Raw genomic sequence first — 20,580 nt, 5'->3', positions numbered from 1 at the left:
TTACCCTAACAAGCAGAGTCTGGCAGTATTCGCTTTGGTTTAGACATTATGTTCAGGTGAATAGGGACACGGACCTACCGAGGGAGTAAAACTGTCTGTTGGGTATAGCGCGCGAACTAGCCAATGGTTCGCTAGCCCGTGGCTAGTAATAATCCATTTGGGCCAGTATAATTCCACAGTCACTGGCCAGACAGGCTAGCGACGTTTTTTGGATCATTTTTCCAAATGTATCTCTCCAATTTATAAAGGTATAATACGCATTTTTAAATCACGCAAGACTATGGCTTCATAAAAATGTTATAATTCATATCAGCAGCTTAATTGATATAGCCCTTATGAGGCCGGCAATTTCGTGTTCTCATATTTTTGGTAACCTTTTGCTTAGTTTCTGCATTCAAATATGGGGCTAGTGAATAGTGAATTATTTTGTGCGCCATTAACTTTCAGAAATAGCTAGCTCGACTGGCTACCAAATTCTCTCACTGGTTGAGAACAGCAAATAATTTACCCCTGAATACTGCTTTGATTCTTAACAAAAGATGCCTTTCAACTGATGATCATTGCACGCATATCCCCATGGGTCCACTCGGCCCGCCTGTATTCGCTTTGATTAAACCATTGTTTAGCTGAATAAGAACAAGTATTTGGGGATCGAAGCTTTACGTTGAGTCCAGCAAACTTCATTACCACTGAGTGGCGATTTGCTTATTGAAAGGGATGCCTATAAAATGTCAGTTACTGTAGACATAAATGCAAGGTTGTTTGTTAAGCACTTTAGCACTGGTTGACATCGGAACTCTAGTCAATGACAGAAGCACTTGGCAGACCTGTTTGCTTTCAGGCTAGTGCCATTCAAGGAGACAGACGTGAAACAAAACACAAGAAATCCGGAATGGAACAAAACTTTCTACTTCCACAACGTTTCAGAAGATCAGGTATTTTGTAACAATTATTAATGTTTCTGATTACAATGAACCATATTACAGAAGGACGTGATCAGAGGGAGGCCATTAGGCTAATATATATCCTGTTTTTGCTCGTCTTTTCTGCACTAAAGCAAAATCTACACCATTTTATTGCGTTGTTTTTCCTTTTCCGTCTGTGTAGTAAACAAACTTTGTGTAAAATGACCTGGACGGAAAAACTCCATTTTCTGTCATTTCATCCCTTCGTTGGTTCGGTATATTGATTTGACCGGAGCAAAAGGTCACAGTGTTTTGTAGGCAGCGTCTGACCGAATATCATCGTGTTTTTGGGTTGTTTTTTTTGTTTTGTTTTTTTTGGGTTTTTTTTTGTTGTTTTTTTTGTTGTTGTTTTTGTTTTTTGTTGTTGTTTTTTTTTTTGGGGGGGGGGGGGGGGGGTTGTATTCTGTTTGTTGCGCTTTCGCAGAATCCACACAAGTCTTGGCGTTTTTGTTTTGGTTTTACATGTTATTGTAGAAGCACAGAAAGTGTATTAATTAATTTTTTCCGCTTCCGACTGATTCACAAAACGCGGCGATTTTTTTGGCTTTAAGTGATATTGCTGATTGTATGAATCGCACGCACGCACTCACTCACTCACTCACTCACGTCTATACCATTCCAGCTTTTGCAGAAGGCTATTGAGATCACAGTGTGGAGCCAGGCCGAGAAGGAAGACATCTTCCTAGGTGAGATCCTTCTGGACCTCAGCGATGCTGATCTAGAGTACGATGCCCTGTGGTACAATCTGGAGGACCATGACGAGAACAGTTCCCCCCTCCCAGAGCGGAAGCGGCCAGTAGAGATACCAGACACTATCCTTACAACGGCAGACACTACGAATGGCCACAGTCCGTCTACTTCTCCCAGTTTACCCCACAGGTCACTTCCGGTGTCCCCTAATGACCACAACAGCCCAAAGTCGCCCTTCAAACGATCTCCTAGTAAGTATTCACTTCACGTGGACGTTAGTGAACCATTCTTTGAGAAAAAGAAATTCATCATTTTCAGTGTATCAGAGGGAATAAATAAAACAGATACTACGCAATTTCATTAGAAAATGTAACGCTGAAATGAGAAAGATTTAAGATGTTATAAAAATTATGAATTACAGACAAAACACCACAGCTACACTGGTCCAGACGTCAGTGAGCTACCAATATGTAACCGACGTCAGTGACCTACCAATATAAAACCGACGTCAGTGACCTACCAATGTAAAACCAACGTCAGTGACCTACCAATATAAAACCGACGTCAGTGACCTACCAATATAAAACCGACGTCAGTGACCTACCAATATAAAACCGACGTCAGTGACCTACCAATATAAAACCGACGTCAGTGACCTACCAATGTAAAACCGACGTCAGTGACCTACCAATATGTAACCGACGTCAGTGACCTACCAATATGTAACCGACGTCAGTGACCTACCAATATGTAACCGACGTCAGTGACCTACCAATATAAAACCGACGTCAGTGACCTACCAATGTAAAACCGACGTCAGTGACCTACCAATATGTAACCGACGTCAGTGACCTACCAATATGTAACCGACGTCAGTGACCTACCAATATAAAACCGACGTCAGTGACCTACCAATATAAAACTGACGTCAGTGACCTACCAATATAAAACCGACGTCAGTGACCTACCAATGTAAAACCGACGTCAGTGACCTACCAATATAAAACCGACGACAGTGACCTACCAATATAAAACCGACGTCAGTGACCTACCAATATAAAACCGACGTCAGTGACCTACCAATATAAAACCGACGTCAGTGACCTACCAATATGTAACCGACGTCAGTGACCTACCAATGTAAAACCGACGTCAGTGACCTACCAATATAAAACCGACGTCAGTGACCTACCAATGTAAAACCGACGTCAGTGACCTACCAATATAAAACCGACGTCAGTGACCTACCAATGTAAAACCGACGTCAGTGACCTACCAATATAAAACCGACGTCAGTGACCTACCAATGTAAAACCAACGTCAGTGACCTACCAATGTAAAACCGACGTCAGTGACCTACCAATATAAAACCGACGTCAGTGACCTACCAATCCAAAATCAGTGAACTGCTGATTTCACCTCACCTCGCATTCAAATTTAATATTATGTATTCAATTTCCACGCAGAAAAATCACATTTATTCCCATAACTATACTTACAGATACCCGTGAAGATCCGGGTTAGACTTGGTCTTTATTAATCCATGCTTGTCGTAAGAGGCGACTACCGGGATCAAGTGATCAGCCTAGCTATGTTGGTTGACACATGTATCCCATCTTCGTGGATCAATGCTGATGTCATTCACTAGATTGTCTATAGTCCGTTTCACTCAAAACTGGACCGATGAATTGCAATCCAACACGAAAACTAATAAACATATAATATTCAATGAAATATTGATCATAATCAAAACAGCAGACCAACTCAGAGGGCTTTGGAGAAGTTAGCATAAATCAGCAAAGGAAAACAGTTATTGTCTTAAGAACTATCGTAATATATACAGAAACTGAACATAGGTACATGTCGAAGCTCAGAGAAGCCATTGTCACAAACGATGTGAAAAGACCATTTTACCTTCTGATTCATTAAGGACACAAAGCCTCGACAGAAAACGATTCAGTATGATCAATGTGAAGACATATTCCAACAGGTGCAGACCGCAAGAGCCCGTGTCTGAGCCCACCAAGGTCCCCAACAAACCAGAGTGACAGCTCCTTCCAATCAGGTACTTGTAATTGAATTCAAGGTGTATCTTGAAACCATCAATGCGAAATCCTGGATCCGGCTCTTGCTTTATGTTAAGAGATCATTAAAAACACTGCGCTGAAACTATTTACCCCGCGCATAGCATCTATACGATGTGTTTGTATTCACCAGGTCACCGAAACAGCTTCACCAGCAAGGTCAGACGGAAGATGTCCTGTGCTGTGTCCAAGGTGTCTTCCTCGCTGTCTGTGTCAGAAAAGAGGGACTCGGGTAAAGAACTTCATACGTTATACATTTGCTCTTGGTGTAGGGATTCACATATCCTGTAGTCTATTTTGATAAGACCATGGACCAATTCGCAACCATACCTTGGTGTCGGCCAGATTTGAATGACACTCCTCTAAGGATGACTGTGCAATTAAATTACAAGTGACAGAAATTCTGCGCAAATCACAATCGTAACTGTTCGTTTTTTCCCCGCGACCTTCAAGAACACACGTATCTGTATTGTATGCCATTATTGCCAAGAATCATTTTACACCAATGAAATCGCGCGTAATAAAATGTGAAAAATAGTTCTTTTTAACGATTATCGATTTTCATTATTATCCTGCGGTTATGAATATACTTTGTTGATGATATTTTTGACTATATCATAACCACCATTACAAATTTCTAAGAGTGGCAAAGTTTGGAAATTCATTATTGTCTTTCTTTGGAAATAGTCCTAGACTATTTACATCTGCGTGCCCATTGGCGCTTACACAAGGCATAGTCGTGAACATGGCCACAAGAGAGGTATTACGCGAGTAGTTAGTATACCAAATCGGAGATAGGGAGACGGAAATTGTGATGTCACTTCAACAAAGAATGTGTTATACCGAATGGTTCCATGTTTTATTATCTTAATAGAACAGAGACATATCGCACTGGATCACAGAGAACGGGACTGAGGCTGATGACTATTTGTACAAATGTGATCTCAGTCCTGTTACTCTGCGGCACTCAAGGTTAATGGTTGCTTACACGTGCTCAGTCATTGTATATCGCCCATTATCATCTAGCTCTAAGCCAGCAGTATCATCATTATCGACCTTATGGCATCCGAAGTAACAAGGCGACAGATCATTATGCTGATTTGGATCATCTGTTGTCTCACAATGGGGTCACATTACTCAATGACCCTGAACAAGTGTTATATGTGGATGTCTTCTCTCCTTGAATCTTAATGAAAAGAACTGTAGAAACTCAAAACATTTAAAGTATAAGACGTATGCATATTGATATTAAGCTAGAGTTTGATTTATAACGTGCTGAATTTGTCTTGTGTATTTCAACTTTACGGTAGAAAGCACGTGTACTTGATACAAATACAAGTTTGGGGCTGTGTGTGTGGACATCAAGGCCCCGGTCGAATGTGATAACTCCAACTGTGTCCTGTATCAGTAGCTATTGCTTCACTCCCCAGTTCTGTCTGACGATACCAGCCCGGGGGAGATGGGACGCAGTAGAAGTTTCGGGGATGACTCTCGGGACCCCAGCCCAAACAGACCCCGTAGTAGAAAGACATCTTCATCCAAATCAGGTGCTCATGTCGCTGGCTACCTCTGCACGCTACGTTTCCTTCACAGATCACCCGGACTACAGACCAGCCCGTGGTTCCACAAACTAAAGGAACCGTCCCAAATGTTCTGTTTACCATTCCGTTAGAATGATTTCACATTAGAATAAGTTACCAAAAGTCTAACGTTAATTAGATCTGAATTAATTCACTATAAGTGAGTGGGTTTAGTTTTACGCCGCACGGCGGCGGTCTGTAAACAATCGAGTCTGGACCAGACAATCAAGTGATCAACACCACGAGCCTCGATCTATGCAACTGGGATACTATGACATATATCAACCAAATCAGCGAGTCTGACCATCCGATCACTCCTACGATCAGGGCGTTACTAAAGATCAATTCTCACCCACTGTAATGTTTCCTTCACATTTAAGTGCAATTACACAGTGTTCTTTTTGCGCGCGATATTATAGGGTCTTTTTATTCCTTGAACTTGAAATATTACAAACTTCAATGAATTCTGGTGAATAGGTTGGGATATCAGGACTATTTCTGAAAATACATTCCGATACTTTATTTGCGAGGGTGATATATAAAATTCAGAGGATACGAGTATCACAGGTACTGGTTATTCGAGTAGAGTTGCATGTAACCTGGAGACGTGGAGATGGAATAAAGTCGTTTGAACATATATTATAATAGAAATATAATATGATAAGATACGGAGGCCACAAATAGAAAAGGTTTCATTTCTCATCCCAGACTCACCATAACATACTATGTTAAATTCGTTTGAAGTGATTTCCAAGTTACACTTTTCATGCAACCCTTCCCATAAGCATATCGTTTGGCAAAGGAGTGATTTAAGTATGGATAATTAAACTTTGGGCCTGCCATCAATTGTTAGGTGATGGGAAACAAGGATATTTCTGCAGTTTACTGAGTTTCTGAGAATAGTATGAGGTTGGTAATGTATTTTTGGTGTGTGGAACAATTTTAAATTGGTGATGGCGTTATAAGTAAAGAGTACAGGTTTGTATGTTTATTTATGCACTCTTTCACTAGAATCGTTTGAATGTTTGTTTTTATAACGCCGCAGTCAGCTGTTGGGCTGTTATATTGCGACGGTGTGTAAATAATCGAATCTGGACCAAACAATCCAGTGGTTGACATCATGACCATCTCCCTACGCGCTTGCGATGTTATGGCGCGTGTCAGTCAGAAGTCAGCGAGTCTGACCACCCGATCCCGTTAGTTGTTTCCTGCGACAAACCTTGGTTCCTGAAGATCAATTCTAACCCGGATCTTCGTGTGTTTTAATAATCGTATTCGTCACTAGTAAATGATAACAAATGACTTCTACACAGATAAAAGATATATCTCATCTGTCACAGTCGTTATAATTACTTTGCCTCATTTCCTGTGAATCGTCGCTTCTGGAGAACAACGGAAATGTGACTGTGTTCATCAACTGTCAATCAATTTCAGTCAATCTCGACCTGCTAGCCCCGCCCCGTCCCCTGAGTCGAACCAATAGCCAGTCCAGCTTTTATGAGAACGAAACAGAGACAGATGACGGGTATGGCATTACTATAGAAATCACTTTCAATATTTGTTTGACTGAAAAGTATGGAAATGTCTCTCGGGCTTTTTGAGTAGAAAAGGATCGAATTCCTATGTGAAAAATGAAAGTTCAAGAGTCACGTTACAACTAAACTGTAAAATTGGACGCGAGTTCTACCTTACTGTTCAGTGTATCAGAGAAACAAATGAGAAACACTTTCATGCTCTTCTTGTACTTGATGTTTCAACGACAAACTACTCACTCTCTAAATTTAACCTGCTGTGCCTCAAGGCTGTCAAAGATGATTTTGACATTTTGTCTACTAAAACATTTACACGATGTCGTGAGGGCCAGACAAAACCGGTATGAATATATCGATGTGTTTTCGATGAAATATAAACGTTCACGTGAGTGTATGATGATTTTTAATACAATGTGTGCTGGATGCAATGTTTACTCTATCAATGGATAAGATTAAAGAATTTATAGCCTACAATGAAAATCATTGTTCTGGTGAGTTACTAATTAGAATTACAAGCAGGCTCTGCAGGGAAGTAAATACTGATGTTATATCTTAATAAAACTTCAGTGATCTCCCTTTGACGCCCGATCGCCCCGCCCCAGAAGGCGATGACATCACGTCGTCTCTAGGCCCAGGTCAGGTGCCCCCGAAACCATCCGCTGGTAAGCTACAATATACCATGTTTTTCCTGCTATCGATCACCAGTGTCGTTGCTATATCATGTAAAGTTGATTGGAAGGTTGTTTTGTAGATCCTCTGTGTGCAAGTGTGTAAGTCTAACCGGGATTCTGTCCCACGATCACAGGTACCTGGCGTGTCCAAGGGAGGCAACCGTGCTCAACGAAATACGGTTTTGTGTTTATTGGTTGGCTGGTTGGTTGGGGGTTTTTTTTGGTTTGCTCGTGTATTTTGTGTTTGTTTTTGTTTGTTTGTTTTGTTATATTTTGTTGTTGTTTTGGGGGGAGTGTTTGTTTGTTTTTGTTTTTTGTTGTTTGTTTTGTGGGTGGGTGTATGTGTGTGTGTGTGAGTGAGTGAGTGTTTCATTCACTATTGTGAATACGATTGCCATACTCGAACATATTTGTATGTACTCAAATTCACAATGTCACAACACTTTCTGTCAATAATACTAGCAACCCTCATGGAAGGTAACATGTAATTTACTTGGAAGAAAATTACATAGAACATTAGATAACAATGTTAAACTGAAACCTTCGAATGCAATTGTGCAACGTTCCATTAATCGACTGTCGCTCCTTTTACCGTCCGAAAATTATTTCAAGCAAACCCCTGAGAGTGATCTCCTTTGGAGCGCTCTTTACGAATATCCTATAACGCAACTTGTGATTGAAACACCGCGTGCGACAGTTGTCGATGTACGGAGCAATCGTTTACATTCTATATATGGCAAATGTTACTTATTTCGGAGTTGTTCGCCTTCAAGGTTCAATCAACGATTTCAAGAAAGTCATAAGGGACAATAAGTATTTTATTGCATATGCCCCTAATGTATGAAATAAAGATCAAAATAGTTTTGAATGTGTGAGCCTTTAAACCTCCCAGTTGTTCTCCGAAGATAAATAGTCAGTACCTCACATACAATCTTTATCAATTTGGCGAAAAATATCACCATTTCCTCCCTTCACGAATAATTTGACAAGTGTGATCAACTACATCCGTGGGACACCTCCGTCTCTCCAAGATGCAGTATTCGTTGCTTAGCACCGAGGCGAATTAAAATCCATATCCTATGGTATTTCAAATTCATCACTGACATCCATGCAATTGATTATTTAAATGTGGACAAACATCTGATCATGCAATTAGTGTTTCACAGTCAGGAATAATTTAAAGGCATTAATCATAGGACAGGTCCCAGTAAATGAGAGTTGTGTCCACTAACACATCTTAACACAAACGGCCATGTTGTAACATACGCGGACGATGATCGTAAGAATAAATCACTTTCTAGAACGGGGGTAGACTTTCAACGTAGTGTTCCTTGTTGTAGAGCTCACGACAGGGTTCAGGGGAAATAGGCTTCACACACTGTACACATGTTGGGAGTCGAACCGGGTCTTCGGTTGAAGAGCGAACACTTCATCCACTAGGCTACCCCACCGCCCCAGATGTGAAGTGAAATGAGATATAACGCCGTACTGTAAAGTATTTCGCTCATATGACGATGTGCATTTGTGTGTATGTGTGGTTGCTTGTGCTAGCCCAGACTTAAGCTGGTTTTATATTTTTAGCTTACTGAGATACCATGCCGCAGTTAAGCATAAATATCTCATTCAGACACGTTATATTGACTCCGAGCCGACCAGTCCTTCTTTTACCCATCAATACCGTGTGCTAGGCAAGAGCCAGAAATACCATATTGACGCGGCCGGGTTCGAACTTACGATCACTCATTGTTCTTTGTTGTTGTTGTTGTTGTCGTTGTTGTCGTCGTCGTTTTCGTTGTTGTTTGGGGGTTTGGGTGTGTGTGTGTTTATCTATTATTTTATTTAGTTTCTTTTATTTAGTTTTTAGGGGCTGTGTTTGTTTTAGTGTGTGTTTGAGGGTTTGTCTTTGCTTTTGTTTTTAATTATTCATTTTACAGAATGTATTATCGAGCACCTGTTTATGCTACTAAATTATCAGTGGTCAGATTATATGCTTTCCTACCTAGCAGAATTTGAAACCGATGTTGATTTCCTTCAGACCTTAATGGGGCTCTCGTGTTTCATATTTACAGAGTTTTACTCTATATTTTATGCTATGTTTAGGTGGGTCTCGTATTTCTTTCCCACACACTATATAACTATTTACTATCACATCTGCTATAGCAGGTGAAGTTCTGTCAAGACTAAAAGATCGTGAATGTTTACCATGAAGTGTGAAGTTAACTCTGAGTTTGCTTGTTTTGCGTCGTGGATTAGGACATCGTACCGCTAACAGGCTTTTCGTAAAACAGCAGGGATAAAGCAGTTAATAAAGGCTGAGCGCCATGGAAAGTAAAATGACTGCTCGGCATGACTGCTTTTCCATCGCAGTTCCTGTTCCTGTCCATATGTCATCCCAGGGTGTTTTGTATCTTCAGTGTAGAATATCCATTTCCTTATCAAATTGACTATTTAATCAGTTATAACTGTACCAGATGATGTTAACATTTAATCTGATAGACGAAATCTGACCGTTATAATCAGTGCCTCGAAGAATCCAGCCACGTTAGTAACATTCAGCTATTTGATATGAGAAACGATCGTGTTCATTAACCGTCTTTGTCAATGGAATCTCAGTTAATGTCTGAAACCACTTGCGACAAAATGAAGGGAATAGATGGATAAATAATCGAGTCTATTATGAGCATCGCTCTGCGCAACTGGGAACCGATGACATGTGTCAACCAAGTCAGGGAGACTCTTCCACCCAATCCCGTTAGTCGCCTTTTACGGCAAGCTAGAGTTGCTGAAGGCCTATTCTACCCCGGCACCACCGATAGATAGATAGATAGATAGACTGTATTTTATGTGTATACATTTTTAAACAAGTGATTTCTTCAGGTGTATAAGCAAAACATATATAACTCTATCTTGTAAAGAAAACGCTTTCATGTACACACGATCTTTCGACGCGCAGTGTACAATGAATGCTGAGAGTACTCATAGAAACTACGCTGCGTAGACTACGCTACGTTTTTATTCTACACATGATGAAACATTGAACATCAAAAGATCTTGTTTCGATAAAGGAGTTTGGACAAAAATTAATAACTGACCTTGATATGTGTGTTGCGTGCGCAAACCCGTGTATGTGTGTGTGCGTACGTGCGTGAGCGCGTTTGTTTCCGGTACATCGTTATTTTGTACATGTTTTGAAAAATACAACAGTCGCATTCATGCTTTTTGTTGCAGAAAATCTCGTCTGTGGTGATATCGGCCTCGGATTTGCAGTTTCAAAAGGTCAGCTCGAAGTCAATGTCATCAGCGCCCGGAATCTGATAAAGACAGAAACGCCCCTTCCAACTGGTGAGTCAACATCCTTCTATATGTGTGGACAGACATCAAATATATCGTTCTCACTAACACGTTTGGAAACGCATTTCAGTATATCTTGACACTGGAGTTGTGTGCTTATCGTGGTTCAGATTATTTGAACATGCTGGACGAATTTGGTGCTAATCAAAATACAAAGGGCCATAACTGTCTCGAATCGCGGATTCCAACCCACGGTCGTGAGGGTTAGGTATCTCAGAGAGGCATCTCTCCCAAGCCATTCAAATATAACGAATGTCATATTTGGGGTTACACTTTTTTTGGTAAAGTACAGATTCTAATACTTTTGGCGTAGGAATTCAGCCACCTCACCCGTTTAGCCACCGCGGCTTATCTCGTTTGAACACATGACAGTAGATTCCATTAATCATTAACGGTTGTTGTAAGAGGTAGTTTGTTGCTGTCGTGATTGGCGCTGGGCAATTAGGGTCTAAAGTATGGCCTGGTCCGGTCTCAGGGGGAAGTCCATGTTATACACAACAGTGACTCTCTCTCTCTCAGGTTCATCGCGTGTCAGCGGACCGCTAACATGATCATAACAACAATCACTGCTTTGCCGAGTCCACACTCGATTATTTACATGCCTCTGGTATATCTGAACCGTTGTTGGTGCACCAAACAAAGACGTTGCAAGGTGTTCCTATTACGCTTTCGTCTTCTCCAGACACTTACGTGAAGACCTACCTTGTGGAGGGGAAGAAGATCATACAGAAGAAGAAGACCCAGGTTGTGAAAGGAGGAGGTGATCTGGTCTTCAAGAAGCAGATCAAGTACTCGGCATGTAATGTGCACGGCCGACACATGAAGGTAGGTAATTAGGATGTGGACCCATTAACCGACTTTCAGCAACCTGTGCCTGTCGTTGTCACATGTCATCGAATCCCCATTGATCTTCATGCTGTTGACAACTGGATTATCTGGTCCACACTCAATTATATACAGATCACCGCCATATTGGGAAAGTGCAGCCTTAAACAACAAACCAACCAACCTCAAAGTAGAGATTTATTAGACATAATAAACATAGACAATATATAGACACATGTGTGGGCAACAAGACTCACACATATGCAAGCAAGAAAACACATATAAAGGCAACGAGAGATGTATAGGCAACAAGACACATGCACAGGCAACAAGAAACGTGTAGGCAACATGACACATGTAGAGACCAGAAGACACATATACAGGCCACCAAGACATATGTAGAGACAACAAGACACATGTACAGGCAACAAGACACATGTACAGGTGACTCTAGATAACCATTTACATCGCACAAAACCCGTTCCATTTCAAATGGATTCATATATCCTTGTGACAGGCATTAACGGTGATATGAATCGTGACTATCGTCACCACCAAACCATGATTCACTATGAACAGATGACTAAGAGGCCGGTTTAATGTGATGTGTTGTGCGTCACAGGGCTTGGACCTTGCCTGTAAGCTGACACAAATACCCTCTTCGTCTTCCCACCTCCAGATTAAATGTGTATCATTTAATTTTACATACAGGTTTTCTTGTGATTTGTCAGTTTGTTATGTCTTCGATAAATGTGTACACATTTAGCTGGTCACGTTTACTGTCGAAGGTAATGTCGGATATACATCTCAATCAGTGGTACAGTTCGGCCTACGCTTCGCGCTACCGCTTGTTACTGGAGTTGGTCGATGATTTTTGCCATTTGACGTCACAGCTATGTATAATATTATTTTTATACAACATTTATTAACTAGTCCTCGCGTACTGGAAGTGATGTATATTCTCAAGAAACCTGAAGGTCTGCAAATGCGTTACGATCCCGATGTCCACCCCAGGCGTATTTTAAGCATGTATTTTGAATTGGAAGAGAATCCCTGTTTCATTATATTTATTAAATATAGATGTATACTACCAACAAAAATTAATGGAATTGATAGTGAGGATGAAATGCCGATACATGGCTGTAAAATCTATTAATCTGTAGATCAATACATGGCTTGACCAATATGTTGGACGATATATTCACGACACCCTGATGACGTACTAAATATATACTGAACAGTAAAAGAAACGCAACTCTTTTTCCTTTTTCATGTTTTCAAATAGAAGACATAAACATGATGGCTTACTTTTATAAGATTTATGTTTTCGAAGAAAATTGCTTTTCTGTTGCTGTTCAGTTCATATTGTATTGTTGCCCTTGGTATTGCCAGTGAAATGTCTATATACCGTTATGTTGGAGACATCGGCAGAAAGCAACTATCTCCCAAATGCTAGTCTAGGAACAAAATGTCTGCCCTGGCGTGCCGTTCCCGGTTACGTGGACAACAACATAATCTGACATCTTTCCTAGGAGACAAAACCTTCATTCGTCTGTAATACCTGTGAAGATAGGGTTAGAACTGGCCTTTACCAACCCATAAAGAACAAGGACTGTTTTCATGGATATACATCTTTTTTATTCTGTATAGGCGACGTTTCTACATAGATTATAATGTCGTTGTCAAGCTCCTCTTGGCACCACTTGGTTACGAATCTATGTCGAAACGTCGCCTATAAAGAATAAAGACGCTGTATATCCATAAAAAATAGTCGTCATTCTTCATCTACCCAACTTCTAGAATGTCAAAGACGTTCAACAGCCCATGCTTGTATGGGCCGACTAACGGGATCGGGTGGTCAAGCTCGCTGACTTGGTTGACACGTGTCATCGTATACCATTTGTGTAGATCGATGCTCATGTTGTTGATCACTGGATTGTCTATTCGCCATATACAGCGGTGGTCTATAGTGAAACGTATAACCTCGAAGAAACTAACAAATAAATCATTCGCCAGCATACATTTGATGCATAGCCCATCCCTAGTGTCCCCATGACTACCCCAGTGTTTGTGAATAATGGTAAAGGTCACTGCCATCTGTAGAGGTTTCGCCTCAATGCGGCCGGATACAATCGACTTTTCACAGTAGATGTTGAAATGCGAGTCCATTTTATTGCACGTTTTTAATTCTTATGCGCACGTACGCACCTCTGTTTCCACCTATGCGATGATATGGATCTCTTATTTGAGAGGAAAAGAAATGATTTATGTCCAACAATGACATTGTGGTAGTTTAGTGCACCTGCAAATCCAGAACATTTCACTTTATGGCCGTAAATGAAATCTGCAACGACTGTCACTCAGTCACGTCTTGTTTCCATTAATAGAAGAAGAATGGCATACTACTCTAATACTGAGCTAATCACGCTTAAACCAAGATAAACAAATCCCTTCATGAAGATGTTAACATGTCAATCTACGTAATTTCATTCTTTCAAACACAACGGTTGTACACAACAATGTTAGACTGTACTTTGTCCTCCGTGTTTCAGGTAAACGTCTGGGAGAGGATAAAAGGATTCGACAAGAAGAAGCAGTGTCTAGGGGAGACTATCGTCAGACTTGACAGCCTAGATCTCAGCAGACACAACACTGGTTGGTACAAGATGTTCACCATGAACTCCACAGACCTCGGCTCTAATGAGTCTCTGTATCACTGGTGAAGACATACTGACCTTGACCCGACTCATCAGCACGTTAGATAACATAATAGGGAGAAATTGCTACAAAATCGGTGCATTGGTAGTCGCCGGCAAGGACGTGCACCCAAGTGACAGTGATGAAGATGTGTTTTCTGGGCCAGAGGATTTGGTACAACAATATTCCCAGCATCATAGGTAACAAGGTTCCAAAGCGGTCTTTTGTTAGTGAGGAAGATTTGTTGCCGAACTGCCATACTTGGTGTGACAAACAATATGTCCGTGAATAAGGTGATTTCATGCCTCTGCGCAACACATTTTGATGGGTTAACTAATATGGAAAATTACAGAATTTCCTGAAGGTCTTCCTCCGACCCAAAGTTGTGTTCACTTGAGAGACACGCTGTCAGATCTAAAATGAACTACGGCTAAGTAATTTAGACAATCACGGCATTTCCCAAGGGACTTTCCCCCACCCAAAGTTATGTTCACTGAGATGAACTTCCAATAACATTTCCGTATGACACTAGACAGACCTTAGCTCTTAAAGAGTCTGCATCACAGAGGAAGGCGTATTGGAAACCTGGATTGTAGCAGAAACGGTCTTGACAAAAGTCATGGGAAATGCTGCTTTGACTGAGCGTTTTGTTACAAGAAGCATTTGAGTTTGATAGGAACAAGAGCCACAAGCCCCTCATGCCAACGTATGTTGATATGGTTTACGAGACTGACTCTACATGTTTTACTGTACCACGGGTACGTTTTAAAAATGTGTCAGAATCGAATTTTTATTATATTTTACGTTTGAAACCGGAGGATGACCATCTCATTCACCAAACAGTCAAACGTCGGTATTGTCTCAGACAGTCATGGCGACCTTTTCAATGGCTGACGATCCTGCAGCGCTAAGATCGTTTTGCAGATCGGTGTCAAGTGCAACAGTAATGGAGTCAAGGAGGGTCTGAATTGTCATGATGCATGTGCATCTTGACGTATGACCAGGAAAATTAGTCAGTATTATACTGAGCTGTCTCATCAACCGAGTTTTGAGTTTGAATTTAAGAGTAGCATGGGGAGGATTTAGTGCCAACGTTGGTACTTTCGCTTATGAACCGCGCCAGAAATTGTGCGGAATATGTGAAAAAGTGAACATTCTTCTTGTCATAGTGTTTATGTATACAGTCAAACAGCACCGATTCTTTGAGAATGGGAGAAATTCGATGGTAAGCCAGTGACGTGGCGACAGGATCCCGGTGTAATAAAACAGACCGACTCTCGGTTTTTCCATGAATTTAAGGACATAGTTATATTTTAAGGAATATCAACACCAAACAAGCTAATCGTACTCAGTGAACAGCCTTCATGCAGTGAGAAGTCTTCACAAGAATCCATCATTTATTATTTATCATACTACAGCAGGACGTTGGCATATGTTAGCGCTAAGGCACTACATCTTGGTAGAAGTCCAACACGTTAATTAAGAGAAAGAAAGTTGTCAGACTCAGGTGTCGCTGGATTGAAAGTAAACCTTCGGATATCATTTACGTTGAAGCTACTCAAGATATTAAATCTGAGATATTAAATGAAATACCGGATATCGACTTTTCACGGTAAAGAATTGCCTCCCTTGAGCACGTCAGAGAGGTTGTACTGTAGGCTCGGATCCTACTGTCCTGATATGTTTGTGGTTTGTTAGCACTGTTCGTGTTTCAGCAAGGTGGTTCACGTCCAAGACTTGCGATATTTCTGGGGTTTCTCCCACATGGAGCTGACGGCGACAAAACAGAAATGTGGCGTTAAATCCAACTCACTCACTAATAGATGGGTAATGCACGCAAAGACAATAAGACAATATTGTGACGGATTTGTGTCATGTGGGACGAAGAAATACCTGACACCGCAGACGGACAAGGCACTCGTGTCGAGGATAACTTCATCTTAACGGTTGACCTGCATAGCATGCTGTTGAAAGCCGCAGATGGCAATATACCCAGAGCAAAGGCTATGTATTTACGACGTAGAGCTGTGTTTGAGGATGTCCACGAAAACCTTAACGTCTCAGCAAAAGCCAGTCCCTTCTGCGATGGTCCCGGTGCCAGATCCTATATTCCAGTATTGCCAGAGAGGTTGTATTTCAGAATTCTCGATGTAGCACCGTAACATCACCATATATGACATATGGACAGTGAACCGACGTGGAGACATAGTATAGGCTCCAATCTGGCAAGGATTCTGCCGTATCAAGAAAACATGACCAACATTCCAATAGAGTCAGTTCACCTAACAACTACTTTTAAAGAAATCTGGTCTTAATCTGTGGTGGTTACGCATTGCGAGATCTTTTTGTAAGTTTTGCCAGTGTTGTCCTTCTAGTTTTGACAGACCCTTACATATAAATAACATCTCAAATGGACCATGCATAAATGTCAAGGACGGGTCACGTACCCAACCTATACCTGCGGTAATTCTGCCCAATGGTATTTTATATGTGCTACCTGTGTGGTCTCTCTTCCAGTATTACCAACTTTAGATTTCAGAACTGCTATGGGGAACAGCTATGGGAAATTGCTGACATGTCATGTTTTTTCCACAAATTAGTATCTCGAAGAAGTCCTCCATTCCATATGGGTCAATAAAAGGTTTCAGTTATATACCAAGAATAAAAAGCTAAGCGGCAGCCTATTTCAAAACATAGATGTGATGCTATGGAAATGTTAGGCTAAAATAATTGGGAAAACCAATCCTTATTGAGAGAAGGTTCATCTAGTAATTGTATTTCAAATTAAAGGAAATATTGTTAAAGATATGATGGGACTGCTTTTTAAAGCTAAATAACTATTCCCATCCTGGTTATGCAACACTATGAAACTTAGGTTTAACCTGTCAAAATGACAACTATGTTACCATATAACAGTCTTTTCTGACTTTTACTTTTCAAAAGCGCATACGTCCTGTTTAAAGTAAAAGATAATTTCAATAATGGTTTTGTTTTTAAACTGAAAAATACTAAACACAAGTATGATAATTGTTATTTTTCTGAAAGATTTCTTATCAGACAAGCTATAGTGGCAAAAGATACTACGTGACGCTTAACTTTTTGTTCTAAGTATGTTGTTGAATCGGCCTATAACAGTTTTCTATAATCCCCAAATTGCCTTGTATCAAGTCTCTTCCATCGGATCGAGAATAAAATGGTGGACCAGTGGTCTAGATTCCGATGTGATCTGCAGAGGTGCGTCCCCTTGGTTCGCCAGAAACCAGCACCTGTGGTCTGAATCCAAGTCGCCCCCGACTGATTTTTGTTTTTAACCCCTTTTTGTATTTGGTCCTGTGGGTTTCATCAAGTGGTAAACGATTAAGAGTGAATGAGTGAGTTTAGTTTTACGCCGCACTCTGCAGTATTCCAGCTATTTAGCGGTGGACTCTATATAATAGATTCTTGACCACACATTCCAGTGATCAGTAGCATGAGCATCGATCTAAGCTAAACGATTAAGACCTACATAATGTTGGACTCGTCTCCCACGCGACATAGGTGTCACGCCACGTCACCATATAACTGGATTACGGTCGAAAGTGGCGTTAAAACCAACTCATTCACTCACTCAATTGGATAGAACCTGTAACATGCATCTGTCTGTCACCCTGGTCTCACATTGTAATCATGAAAACAATGCCATTTGATTTGTATGTATGTGTGATTATATTTACAAGTTTTCTTATTCTTATACACTATGTCCTCATGATCTCCATGGCTTGTTACAAGCAAGGATTATAGACATGCACATACAAGACGAATGTGTCTGGACAATCTGTTTCTTGTGCACGTCTTTCCAACGACCATCATTATGCATGATGAAAATCTGTGACACACCTTCGATGCTGCTCGTCACAGACAGACAATCCACGACTTCAAGTGGAAGAGCTGTTCGCGTTATTCCTGTTTGTTTATGGGTCAGCTCTGGCTGACCTTATGCATCGATCTTCACTTGGACACCTGGGGCATAATATATGAATGTTTCAGACTTGTGAAAATGACCGATCACAATATTGGCTGAACATAATCTGTCTCATCCTCTAAACATAATAAGCAGGTAGATTGGTCAATATCTGTAACGCCATGTTTTTGGTTTAGCAAAACGCCATTTCTGATGTCACCAGACATTAAAAATGATCTGCAAAATGATCAGTTCTTTCAAAAGCATTTCCGGTCCTGAATGTTCGTCTGAAAACGTTTTGTGTATTAATTACAGGATTAAAATCCAAAAGCCTTGCACAATCCTTCACTTAAACCTTATTACCAATCTGGTTTTTATTGGATTTGTTTTTTGGGTTTCTGTTGTTTTCCTTCATTTTAGGGAAATATATATCTAGCCAATGAAATGTTTCAACAGATGTTTCAGTGCTAAGTTTACTCGCCCTTTCATCTGGCCATGCAAACTCCTGTTTCGGTTCTGTTTGCTATTCCCAGTTTTCACATCTACTTCATGATTCAACGTGAGAAGTGTAGGCGTTTGAACATTTGATTCATGCGGCTGTGATTGCAACAATTTCGCCACGAGGCACGAGCTGTTAGATATTTTATACACTGTGAGCCATTAAAACGAGATGTTCTAAATGCCACCTTTAATCTTGTTGCACAACTGCCTGTTACGACTAACACCCTGGGGAAATTGATAGTTAACCAACTGCCACATGATGCGAGAGCATTAAGATAGAAATCAATCATCCCCATTGGCGTCAGGAGTGTCAAAGACAGTCTGGTCTGATTGCTCGATCTGATATCCTAAGCAGTTAGCACTGAGGGTCTAATTACCCAAGAATGATGGAAGCATCATCCAAACTCTCCGACCCTGCCTAGCTATTCTCGAAACGTTCCTAACCCAGCGAACTTCTTAAGCTCTTAAGCCTATTTTTGACACACTGGCTACGATTAAAGTTAAGAATTCTTTGGGATACGAACGTTTCCAGAATGAGAGCCCTGGTTATTGAAAAAAGCACAAATTTGGGAAAGGTCCAGGGTGCCGTTGTATAAAACGATCTCATATACCTTAACAAAGACCAGGGATAACCTACAGCCGTCTTTTCTCCCGGCGTAGACTACAGGGACCCTATATAGAGGTTGTAGAGATCCCTGGACTGAGGTAGTCTCAGCGCAAGGCTGTTTTTTACAATTGAGTTCCTTGATACCCTGATCCACGAAGCTTCGTAATGTTACGACCTGTCTTAAGTTTATCATCCTCTTACGAATGTCGTAAGTGGCTATGAACGTTTTGTAGATCGGACACATGTTTATTTTTGGACAAATTACTTTTGGTTGTCACGTTTTGAATCAAAATGTTTGGACAGGCCCTCAACTAGATTTGTGTATACCTATGAAATCCAACTCCTACACTCATACGAATTCCAATGCCACATCTCCATGGAAATACACGATAAATCAAAGTCGGATCAATCAAATGCTTCCTTAGTTACTGTTCTCAGTCATTTATCTTAGTCACAGGGCAAGGTGTATACTGAGTTCACGCAGGTGATGTGTTGGGTAAGAACAAATATGGTTGCATTGTAAATTTAAACTTGGCAGGTGTAGTAATTATAGTCATTTAATATGGCGCTGATTTCTAGGCACATTGCCTTCTCACTGGACTGCGTTCGTTATTGTCACCCTCATAGCACACCATCATACTTTCCGATTTTTCAAGTCCCTGGGGAGAGTAAAGTGACGGGAACAGACATAACTGTGGTTTATTTTTTCATAAACATTGCAACATGCCAGGTACTTATTTCCCAGGTTAAACTATATTGGTATGAAATACCTCATCATGTATATTTATCCAGCCATATTAACTCATTGACACAATTATTTATGTAAATATCTTATACTTGTGTATCAGTTTATATTGTCCTTGAACATAGTAAGTCATCATAAATGTATGGGGTGAAGGGTAGGGGGCAGGGGGTATATTTATATGAAATTTTGTTAAGTTTTCAAAAGAAAATATAACAAAACAAGGGATCCTGAACTTTTTTGTTGGAAAATGAAATTTGAAAACATGTTCCTAAGAGTGCTTGTAAACATTGTTTACCTATGCTACACAATATTTGGCACTAATCTATTGCATGTTTTATGTTGCACTACTCTTATGCAAGTCTCTGAATTCTTTGGCCACAGGAAACTGAACA

The 20,580-nt window shown here is 40.6% G+C and overlaps 1 protein-coding gene across 1 annotated transcript in view; it reads left to right on the top strand.

The window, feature by feature from the left end:
* The window catches only part of LOC137291454 (regulating synaptic membrane exocytosis protein 2-like), a 44,334-nt gene extending 29,913 nt beyond the window's left edge, over positions 1 to 14,421 (top strand). Inside the window, exons 12-21 of the mRNA XM_067822802.1 lie at positions 842 to 935; positions 1,588 to 1,906; positions 3,646 to 3,720; positions 3,873 to 3,971; positions 5,170 to 5,286; positions 6,754 to 6,844; positions 7,419 to 7,513; positions 10,751 to 10,864; positions 11,556 to 11,698; positions 14,251 to 14,421. Coding sequence (XP_067678903.1) covers positions 842 to 935; positions 1,588 to 1,906; positions 3,646 to 3,720; positions 3,873 to 3,971; positions 5,170 to 5,286; positions 6,754 to 6,844; positions 7,419 to 7,513; positions 10,751 to 10,864; positions 11,556 to 11,698; positions 14,251 to 14,421 — 1,318 coding nt within the window. The remainder of the gene's footprint in view (positions 1 to 841; positions 936 to 1,587; positions 1,907 to 3,645; positions 3,721 to 3,872; positions 3,972 to 5,169; positions 5,287 to 6,753; positions 6,845 to 7,418; positions 7,514 to 10,750; positions 10,865 to 11,555; positions 11,699 to 14,250) is intronic.
* Positions 14,422 to 20,580: the final 6,159 nt, after the last annotated feature.

This window comes from Haliotis asinina, chromosome 7 (assembly GCF_037392515.1).
Source record: "Haliotis asinina isolate JCU_RB_2024 chromosome 7, JCU_Hal_asi_v2, whole genome shotgun sequence".
In the NCBI taxonomy this organism is placed as follows: domain Eukaryota; kingdom Metazoa; phylum Mollusca; class Gastropoda; order Lepetellida; family Haliotidae; genus Haliotis; species Haliotis asinina.
Note: the sequence above shows the minus strand (reverse complement) of the source record. Positions and strands in the feature narration are given on the sequence as shown.